General features: G+C 38.0%; 3 protein-coding genes across 3 annotated transcripts; 1 reads left to right on the forward strand and 2 right to left on the reverse strand.

The window, feature by feature from the left end:
• Nucleotides 1–224: 224 nt before the first annotated feature.
• LOC108844954 (SWR1 complex subunit 6) lies at nt 225–1,178 on the reverse strand. The gene is made up of 4 exons (XM_018618240.2): nt 996–1,178; nt 820–925; nt 654–760; nt 225–588 (listed from the first exon to the last, which is right to left on the reverse strand). The coding sequence occupies exons 1-4, from the start codon at nt 1,092–1,094 to the stop codon at nt 385–387; spliced, it is 516 nt and encodes a 171-aa protein (XP_018473742.1). The 5' UTR covers nt 1,095–1,178; the 3' UTR covers nt 225–384.
• A 2,026-nt stretch (nt 1,179–3,204) lies between these two features.
• On the forward strand, nt 3,205–5,269 carry LOC130509269 (F-box/FBD/LRR-repeat protein At5g18770-like). Its single transcript, XM_057005052.1, has 4 exons — nt 3,205–3,343; nt 3,476–4,430; nt 4,522–4,653; nt 4,740–5,269. The coding sequence occupies exons 1-4, from the start codon at nt 3,315–3,317 to the stop codon at nt 5,085–5,087; spliced, it is 1,464 nt and encodes a 487-aa protein (XP_056861032.1). The 5' UTR covers nt 3,205–3,314; the 3' UTR covers nt 5,088–5,269.
• A 243-nt stretch (nt 5,270–5,512) lies between these two features.
• On the reverse strand, nt 5,513–8,187 carry LOC130510106 (cation/H(+) antiporter 24-like). The gene is made up of 2 exons (XM_057006452.1): nt 7,888–8,187; nt 5,513–7,774 (listed from the first exon to the last, which is right to left on the reverse strand). The coding sequence occupies exons 1-2, from the start codon at nt 8,185–8,187 to the stop codon at nt 5,513–5,515; spliced, it is 2,562 nt and encodes an 853-aa protein (XP_056862432.1).
• Nucleotides 8,188–11,231: the final 3,044 nt, after the last annotated feature.

The following is an 11,231-nucleotide window of genomic DNA, read 5'->3' on the forward strand; positions in this document are numbered from 1 at the left end:
ATATCAAAATTATGTCTTGTGGTATGGATGGCAATGCAATATCAGAGATGGTTATGGTTATGGCCCTTATGGAGAAGCAATTTAGCAAAGAATCAGAGGTTGGAAGTTTCGTCTTTGAAGCACTGAAAACATGGAGCAAAAAGCAGATTCAGCACGTAAAACAGTCAAGAGAGACCTCAGTGAGTTTCTCCAGCTCTGTGAATATAAGAGAAAGCTACTGGAAACACTCAAACAATCGATGTCCCATCTTTGATTCTCTTAATCATAAGAACACTTTAGACAGAAACGTGGCTACTTTTTCTTTCGCTATTTCATACTGAGAACACATTCAAGACACAAACAGGGAGAATGATGATGTTTTAGTACACAAATGCTACTCAATTACTATGCAACAAACTTCTGACAACGAGTATCCTTGTGAATGTTTTGACAACGGATACAACAAAAACGCATCCCACATAAGCAGCAATTATATCCTGCAATGTACCCACAGACTGAACAGAAATGGCGACGAGAAGACGAACTCGGAGGTCCCACGGCCGCTTTCAAGTAACTCGGCAAATGCGACGGTGAAGATTCCAAATTTGTCTGAAAGAGAACCATATTAGCTTAGCTTAGCTGCAGAAACGATAACAAAGAGTTAATTACATTACCTCCTGCAAGAGCTCAGTGAAGGACTTGGGAGCTTTACGAGCCTCCAATGCTTTCGCTTGTCGAGTTTTACGCTTTGATCCCTTGTATTGCTTCTTCTGCACGTAACCTGCAACAAACCAAAACATGAACTACAGATCACAGAGACAGAAAACTAAGATAATTTACCGAGATCATCGTCTTCGTCAAGAGAGGTTTCTTCATCATCGTTCAAATCAACCACCTCCACAGCTCCATTATCGTTCTCCAAAGCTTCCAGCCGTGCAATAGCAGCCTATAAATTAACCATTAGAAAGACAACTGAAGTTTTTTTTTCTTTTTCTTTACGAAATCAAAAAACGCACCTGCGTTCGATTGTCGTTGCTTGTAAGAGCCGCCGCCATCTTCGAAGCAACCTTACGAGTCCGACTCGATACTCGACGATTCGCCATTTCTTCCTCCATTCCGCAGAGAAGATGCAGATTACCGGCGACGGTGGAAGCGCAGCTGCGGCGTATTCGTGGGGAATTGAATACGGTGACTCTTTTGGGTCTGGTCTGACAGATAGTTTTATTCAGATTCTATAAAGGCCCATTGGGCTTGTGCTTTAATAATTTATAAAAATGTATACTATCATTTATCATTTGAGAAGTGAATTAGATACATAATTTTATTCCATGTAAATTAAAAAATATAAATAAATACACATATGAATTAAATTACATTTGAAATTTTTGAATTCAACAATTCTATACAATAAAATATCATGTTTAATAAAAAAACTATTTTTTCTTTTGGAAGAATCTAGATTTGATTAAAAAATATTATTTTGAAATTGTTATTGGATAATGAATCTAAATCTCTAAATTTTATAATATAATAAAAAAAATTAAGTAGCTTTAAAGTATCACGTTATTGGTAACTGTATTTAAAGTATCCTTAATAAGTGATTTTAGACTCTAATGTTATTGGTTCTTATATTTATATTTTTATCTTTAGAAAATTTAAAATTCATTGTTATTCAATTAAAGATTTAAATAAATATCTCAAATCTTGTGTTATCATGTTTGATAGAATTTTATAATCAATTTGATTCGAAATATTTTGAAGGAGTTTGAATTTTCTTTTATGTGAAAATATAGTTCAATTCAAATATGACATTTCATCTTCAAATTTTATAAACCAAAATTTATCTAATGAAGAGAATCAAAAGTCAGTGAACCAAATTATCTAATGGATTAAATAAAAAGAACATATAACAAAGTAGAACTTAAGCTATAATAATCACGAAGCTAGTCATATTTAAAGACAAGAGAAAAAAAATATATATAAAGAGTTGTTATTGGTTGTATAAGTTGACATCAATTTTACAAGACTTAAAAGATATGATATTTCATATATTTTGATTCAGTTTACAATTCAAAATACATGATTTCACTAAAATTTTAAATTATTTTTCAAACAAATTAAAAAAATCGATGTAAAGAACTCTATTTTAAGAAGATTTTAGTCTGAAATTTTAAGAAAATATTAGTAAGAATATAAACTGAGATTATAATACATAAACCCACATAAAACTACATCATCACAAAGAACACTAATATATGAAAGAACGTAGAAATTTATATAAATAATATGAATTAGGTAGATCATGTTATTCCATGTAAATTAATAAGAGATAAATCAAATACACGTATAAAATAAAATATGAATAAATATTTAAATTACCGAGTTCGTGGTGAGAAACATGAGGCGACTATTCCAAAGATTATGCTCTCAAATGTTTATTTTTTTCTTTCCCTCGCAAAATATAAATTAGTGAAATGAGTCTAATGACCGGGTATTTGGATTTTAAAAACAAGGGAAAAAAGCCATAAGACTTAGGCCTGGGTATTCGTATCGTCGGGTCGGGTTCGGGTCGGGTCCTTTCGGATCCGGATATTTCGGGTCTAGGAGTTTAGGAGCCGACAGGGTCATTTTAAATTTTCGGTTACAGGTCGGTTCGGGTCATACCGAGTCCGGATCGGGTCGGGTCTTAGATAGTTGGATCCATTCGGTTAACTAGAATTTATCGGTTTGGTTCTGGATCGGATTCGGGTCGGGTTTGGTTCGGATACGACCTAAAAAATACCTAAAAATACAAAAAAAACATGTAAAAATATTAATATATCCGAAAATATTTGACATTTTATTTAAAATTTTTGTTTTTATTATATTAAAATGTGTGTATATACTAAACTATGTAAGATAAAACAATAATTGGTTGTCTCCTAATGGTTGACCCCTTTGATCTGTAGACAAATAACCCGTCTTCGACTCTCCTTCAATACATTTTATTTAATTTACATTATTAATTCGGGTACCCATCGGGTTCCGGGTTAGGGTCGGGTTGGGTCCAAGACCCACGGGTCCTTTACAACAAGACCCGATAGGGTAGTTTGATCGGATCAGTTCCTACCCGGACTGAGTTTTTTCGGGTCGGTTTCGGGTCGGATCTTCGGGTCCGGGTAAAATGCCCAGACCTAATTAGACTCATTTCACTAATTTATTGTTTTTTAGAGAAAAAAAAACTAGACCCTAAATAACAAAGAAGAAGACGACGGCAACGTTCACAAACCCTAGCTAAAATTTGAGGGAAAATATTACTTGGATCAAATCAAGACATCAGAAAAAAGAAAGCTTCAATGAAGCTCTTTATTAAGTACCGAAAGCGGTAAGGCTCCTCTCTGATCTGATCTTCTCTCCTTCCTTACTTACTCGCTCAATCTTATCGTTGCGCTCAGTTCTGCCATCAATCATCACTCAACCTTCTATGCATGTTCGATTTTTGTAATAATCGTATCAGGTTAGGTCTCTCGTCTAGATCGGGAGAAGGAGTTGTTATCAGAGGAGAAGATAGGATAAGCTTATTACCCGAACCGTTGTTATGTCACATACTCAGCTTTCTCACCACTGAGCAAGCTGTTTGGACAAGTGTCTTGTCCTCTAGATGGAGACATCTCTGGAAATGGGTTCCTAGGTTAGAACTAGACACCTATGATTTCACAAACGACCAGGTCTGTACGGATTTCATCCACGAGTTTCTTGCTTTCCAAGGCAAGTCCTACTTGCGTGACTTCAAGTTAAGCATCGACCATGATGCCTCTAACAGCGATGTTTCTCTCTACGTGCCGTGTCTCGGTAGAGTGTTGGATATGCGGAAGCTTGAACGTTTCCAAGTCGAGAATAAGTTTGGACATGGTATCATTCTTTACATCCGGTTAACTCTTTCCGCGTGCGAGGCGTTGGTATGCTTAAAGCTCCATTTTGTTTGCCTGAACGAGTTCGTGTCTCTCTCCTTGCCCTGTCTCAAGATCATGTTCTTGGAAGACGTCATTCTCCCTAGCGACGCGGCCGCAGAGGCTCTCATCTCCTGCTCTCCTGTCCTAGAAGTTTTGAAAATATGCCTCAGTAAATATGATTCTGTGGTAGCGTTACGTGTCCGGTCGCTCTCGCTAAAGAGCTTCGCTTTAAGACGAGTGGAGCCTTTGTGCGCTCGTGGACGTTCGGTTGTGGAGCCTTTTTACGTTCGTGGATGTTCGGTTGTGATCGACACCCCGAAGCTTGAGTGTCTGAGTCTCATGGATTACTACCATTTCAAGAGCTTTAAGATAATCAGTGTGGCTGAGTCTTTCAAGGTTGATATTGGTGTCGAGTTTGACCTGATGAGTGATTACTTGTCGGAAACAAAGATCATCTGCAATCTTGTCAAGAATCTTTCATGTGTTAAAGATATGACCTTATCATGGAAAACTCTGGAGGTAATATAATAAACTCATGACAATCCAATTATAGTGTTTTGTTTTTCTTTTATTAATCTCATTTTGTTTGTGCTCTTCTCTTTGCTTACAGTTTATATATATTTACCCAATCCCCAAACTTCATGACTTGACTCGTTTGCGTGCCACTATGTGCTTAAACTCATCCTCTAATCTATTGCCAACCGTTCTTGAGAGCTGCCCCAATCTGAAACACTTGATCTTGGTAAACAATTTTGCCTTAATAAACCTTTCAAGTTCTGAGATTAGTCCTGGTTTTTATTGAATTCTGTCTGATTTGTGTTTTTGCAGGAATTGGTTATTGATTCTCCGTATGCAAGGAGTAGTAGACTCTCCACTGTGCCGCTGCCTCGTTGTTTGGTGTCGTCCCTTGAATCAGTTGAAATGGAAAGCCCGGTCACGGAGATTGCTACTGAACTGAGATTGGCTAGATACTTTATGAAGAAGTCGAAGACACTCAAGAAACTCGTGCTACGTTTGAATCATGAGTCTACTGGAGAGAAACACAAGCCTGGTGTCTTGGAACGACTCATGACATACTCAAGGCGCTGTAGTTTGTCTCAGTTCGAAGTTCTTCCAGTGGTTCCAACTCCGAAACCATGGCCTGGGTATGTTTATGTAAAATCCAATAGGTTCTAAAGGCTGGTATGGCTTTAAGACTGATCATTTGGTTTGATTGTGATTTTTTTAGTCTCTTTATTAAACTTTTGTCTCAAGATTATGCACTTAGAATGTTTCTATCGCTAATATCATGTTCTTGGTTTGATTATAAGCCATTTGATAATGACGTAGAGTTTATGTGTATGTAGCACTTGTTGAGTCTGCCGTCAACAAGACAGCTAAAAAGTAGTTGTAATCAATACAAGTGCTTTGGTAATTGTTAGTATTTAATTATATTCGTTTTTGTTTCCTTAAATATTTCGCAAAACTCATTGTATAAAAAAATAGTTTTTGATTAATAAATAAACCCTAAAGCTTTTTCACTTCATCTAACCACCTTTCACAACTAAGGTTTAGTGAAAATAAAAAGAAACCTAACCAAGTATAAAAACTTTCTAAACAAATCATCTATAACACGACCAAGAAGACACTAAACTCTTATAATCAAACTTGCCATTCAAGAAAGCGTCACCACCCTTACGGTTCCTCACCTGTTGCTGCACCACTAACACCGAACCATCCGACGCAAATATACTCCCAGCCACAGTTTCTCCTATCACTCCAAGCTGGTGGTTCTCGCTCCACTCCGAAAGCCCTTCTAAAATCTTCGGATTGATTCCTTCTCTCTTCCCCGTTATCCACAGATCGTAGTCGTTGACGTTCATCGCTTGAATCGCAGCTAAAGTCTCCGCACCGTTCTTGACCACAACCTCCTTGTAACTAACCCTATCTTTACCTTCGTTCTTGACCCAAAACCACGTCACCACCCCATCGTCCAGCTTCTTCTCCTTCTCGTCCTCTCCTTCGTGGTTGAACGCTAAAAACCTGATCACCGTCAAGGTTATGTCCGGGTTCACAGTCATCCTATCGGCTAGATGGAGAGCTTCTCTGTTATCAGCCCCTCCTAGGAACAGAACAACAAAACGGTACGTTTCTTGTCTCACACGGCTCAAAGAATTTGAACGTTGCTGGTCATCCAAGGACCGAAACACCGCGTTTCTAAGCCGTCCCTTGTCGTAGTAAATACAAACCGAGCATGGCGTGTGCGCCAAGACATCCGCGTTCACGGACAACATCCCGGAGCTACGTAGCTCTGTAGGTGCAGCATCGTCGAGACGCTCTTTCTGATAAGGCAAGAGAATGAAAGCTGTTTTCTTGGTCAACGCTAGCTCGCAAATGTCTTGGTACATTAGACGCTTTGGAGCATGAGCAGTGTAGGCGTGAAGCGTTACGCATTCATCTCTATTCTCTTGGTACAACCTAAAGGCGCTTTGCACCTTGTCAACACGTCTGCTTCGGATACGTTCATGATGCTCTTCTTCCTCCTCCTCCTCAACGTCTTTCTCTTCTATAAAAACCGGTGAAGCTCGTCCCATGAGTTCCACTAACTGGATAGCGTATATAGCAAAAGGGCTACTTGTGGTGGGGTAAGCTAGGTCAAGGAACGTGATTAAACCGGGCAATGCTTCGTAGTCAGACACGGCGAGAACCAAACCCATCTCGGTTGACGGTGGAGTGTGCTGGATGGTGCGGTGCTTGACGATCCTGTAAGGACGGTTTGGATCGTAAAGGAAGCTGATAAGAGGCGTTGATATACCGGTAATCACAAGCGTTTGCAAAACCAAAACAGTGAAACCGGCTAAACCGACGATACGTTTGTCTATCCAATGCAAGTAGAGTAACATATCAATCTGGCCTCTCAAGTTCATCATGAGACCGAGAGTGAGACTGTCTCTAGTAGGGACTTTAAAGAAGACAGCAGCAGCAACGACGGCGATGAACTTAGTGATGAATCCAACGATGACCATGTAGACGAGGGGAGAGAGCTCTTGGTCCCAAATATCGTTGGTAAGTAAGTAAACATTAGTGTTCAAACCCACCAAACCAAAGGAGAAAGGCATCAGGAACTCATGAATGAAAGTCTCGCTCCTAATAGCCAACGTGGAACCTAGAGGTGGACCGTGAGGGACAACCAACCCTAGCCAAATGGGTCCCACGCCTATAGACAAACCAAGCATGTCCGTGAGGAAACAAGCGACAAGAACACCCATGAGAATCATCACTATATAGTTTTGGTCCACGAGTTTCCCCTCTGGAGTTTGTGCAACCACCCACTCAAGAGCTCCTCTCACAACCAAAAGCATAAAACCACTGAAGATCACAACCGATACAAGGTACCAAACGATAGCCATGGCTCCTCCTCCGTCACCATGCATCATGGCTTCGAAAAAAGTAAGCACCAGGATCGCTGCCATGTCTCCAAGAAGAGCCACCGACATGGCGAACTTCCCCACCTCGGAGTTGACAAGGTTCATGCCTCTTAAGATGGTGTAGATGACAGGGAAAGAACTGAAAGCTAACCCAAACGCAATAGCTCCAATGGACGATATCTTCCTCATGTTTTTATCCATTTTGTGACGCATGGCCATCCCTGTGACCCCAACGCAAAACGCAGGGATTACAACACCTATTGCAGCAATGTACTTGTGCTTTCTTGGGGACTTTGCAACGGATGTAACATCGGTCTTGGCTGCAGTGATGAAGAAGAAGTAAAAGAAGCCCATTAGTCCCAAGTTTGCACATATGTAGTTCGAAATAGGTGGGAACACGTAGTAGTTGAAGTTTCTGCTTCCTCCTAGCATCGACGGTCCTACCATCATTCCACCCTTCAAAAAAACGTAAAACCATTCTTTTATTAATTATATTAAAAAAAAAATTATATTCAATAAAATTCAAGACTTTAAAAAAAATTTATAGTAAAAGGATTAATGATACGAACAATGATCTCGCAGACGATACGTGGTTGACGTAGAGGTCGTAGGAGGAAGCAAGTGGTTTTGATGAAAAGAATTATAATAACTGCTTCAAGCAAAAAAGTTGAAAATGCATAGTTCATAGCATTTTCGCCTCTGAACATTCCAAATGGTTGCTTACTGTGAATCTGCCGGCACACCACTGGAAGTCTGGCTGAGAAGGCTCGAGTGCTGACCTGGCCGCCTGTGTCTGGATTCTCCGGCCAGAACCCGAGATGGACTGGCAGGAGAATCTGGTCATTGTTGTTGGGGAAGTATCTTACCATGTAAACTATTCTTGCAGATCACGTTTGCTTTATCTAAAGGAAAACGATAGTGATCTCACTACAGAGAAAGAAGACACTAGATCCAAGATTGATGTTCTTTCTGAAAGAGATGTGGACATGCGTTATTTTGGGAACAATTCTAGTGTTTGCTTACTCTTTATTTTCTTCTTAAGTGTTTACTATTTTGTCTCAAAAATACGTCACAATAACTCTATTTTCTTGTAGTTTCTGACAGCTTTTGTTTTGTGGTATCTACGTTCATGATGTATATTTAACATATTTAGAGAATCCATCGAATTGAAGTGCATTCTTTTGGATTTCTTTTTTTTTATCAGATATTTCAAAAGACAAATACATATTTATGCTTTTCTCTTTTATTCTTTCTGTCAGAAAATATCTGGACTTTGAAAAGTGTAAATTAAAGTATGTTTCTTTTCATATGAAATGCTGAAAAAACTGAGAAAAACGGAAATGTGTATAGATTTAAACTTTCCTAGCTTGTTTTTTTTTTGAACAACTCAAACTTTCCTAGCTTTGTTTCTATTTTCTTTACAGTGTTAAGGAACATGCAAGGTTAATGTGGAAAATGTCACTTCTTTGGAACACTGGAAAATATCACTTAATTCCTTCAATTATGCAGTAGCACTTCCTGATATAGATGTGTTCATTCTCCATTATATGAGTATTTTCCCTTTCTTGTATATATAACATTATTGTCGTAAATAATATTTTGAAATGACATTACTCTATTGTCATAAGTTATATTTTGAAATGAAAGAAATATAGATCCATCCACATTCCAATATTTAATGCATCATCGCTTTTGCGTTCTTCCACATACTCAGTGTCTGGTGGTCCAACCGACGATTTGTTGCCGTGCTGAGTTATGCGCCGTAGAGAACATAAAAGCTTAGCTACCAAAACACTATTGTATAAAACATTATTGTATTGTGGAGCCGGTCGCAGTCGCTACACTATATATCTAGAAGAATTTCATTGTTAAATAGTACTTTCATATAATCCTACGAAGTGTAATGGTCCAAGACGAACCTATAAATCATCGTTTATTATATGTAATCTTAATGAAAAAGAATAATAACGAATCTTGTGCTATAATATATGCTAACGCTCTCCAGCATGAAATCATGAATGATATCTTCTCTCAGCTTACTATTTTTTGGTAAATAATATAAAAAACATTTGTGGTGGGTATGGGAATGCATTAAACATGTGGTTAATATTAGAAAGATTCGTACATTATTGGGTACTTGAGACTATAAAATACTATAAATATACAGCAACGTGATCCACGACCAGTACTTTAACATCACATTACATATATATAACACATGGAGTCTAAAGAGGAAGATGCATATGCATGCAAATCTCAGGGGGTCTAGTTGAGAAGTAGCTGTAAAGCTCAGGAGGGATAGCGCCATGACTCACCGATACTAGAAATGTTTGTCTATATATTGGCGCTATCCATCCTGAGTTCTATGGCTTCTTCTTACTTTTATGTGTATGCACATCTTAATTCCTAGCTTCATTGTGCATGATTAAAAGAGATGGTAACGGGTAAGGTTTACAATTTATGTAATATTTCTCTTTTTTTTAGTTGAAGAGGAATACATCATGTGATTCATACAATGTATTGTTTTCAGATGTTAGCTAGGTATAAGAAGAAATAATAAATGAACGACTAAAGTTTAATTGGTCTGGAAGTTATGTAGAAAGTGAGAAGCAAAATAATCACAAATTTGGTCTTACAGACATTTGAATATTAACTTGTAAATCTAGTATGGCTCGTGATTGGACAAACAATAAGTATGGTCTTAATAATAACATAATGATAAAAAATTTGGATTTTTACACAGGTTTGAAGGCTGTAAATTTGTACTGATTCTTACAAGCGTCCACCAGGCCTCTATATCACATCCAATGTTGGACTCGCGGGAGAATGTAACAGCGCCAAGTGGTGGACGGAGAGACTTTAACCAAAAGAAAATGTGGTAGACGGAGAGATTGATCCGGTGAAAATACACCGTTCAGAAGCAGGATTCTCAGTGGAAATGATCAAGAAAATTACGAAATCCATTATCATTCCAAAGAATATTGGATCTCAACAAGATTTCCAATTGGCAACTATCGTATCAACTATCAAGGCACATCTAACACTTTACAGACACTCCTTTCTCTTAGCCTCTAAGATCCAAATTGTATCATAATGAACTATTTGTAATTTTGTATTGCCCTAAAAACGCCACTCCTGTTCTAAATCATCAACTAGCTATAGCCAAAAGGGTCTTAACCGACCTAGTTAGCACTAAATTTCACAACTGCATACTTAAGGCTCTAGACACAAGTGTAGCTGGTTTCTCACGTAACATATGTTGCTAAAAAAAGAGTGATAAATTTACAAGATGAAACATAGTTTGTTTGTGTTGAACAGAGTCAAAAAGAAGATTCAGAAAGAGAAACATCAAAGTGATTTGTGCTTGTAAAGAAGTAAAAAAAAAGATTTAATGCACTCACCTGAAATCATCATGACCCTTACCCACCAATTTGCAAAGAATTTTGGAGTTAACTATCCACTTCCTTCTATTAAAAAAACAAAAAACAAAATTCACATTGTGAAAAAACGAACGACGCATATGCATAAATAATAGGATCCCCAAAGAAACAGTACATAGAAAGGCAAGGAAAATAAGGTTCAAGGTCAAAGTGAACAAAAAACCTACCTCTTTTGTTTTGTTTGGTATCTCTCCATTATATGATTGATTCATATAATAACATTTCCCCCCTTACACACACACAAACTCTTATAACCCATAACTGATTGATTCATTGATTCTATCTCTTTCTCTCAATATGGACGAGACCGGTTTCCCCCATGATGGTTTCTGTCTGGTCCTGAGCCATAGTTATCTCTTCTTCTATCTCCACCACCATAGCCACCTCCTCCTCTACCACCACCGCCTCTGCACCATTTACAAGGACCACATTATTACCACGTACCAACTAATAAAAATAAGTCCACTGCTAAA

This window comes from Raphanus sativus, chromosome 3 (assembly GCF_000801105.2).
Source record: "Raphanus sativus cultivar WK10039 chromosome 3, ASM80110v3, whole genome shotgun sequence".
In the NCBI taxonomy this organism is placed as follows: Eukaryota; Viridiplantae; Streptophyta; class Magnoliopsida; order Brassicales; family Brassicaceae; genus Raphanus; species Raphanus sativus.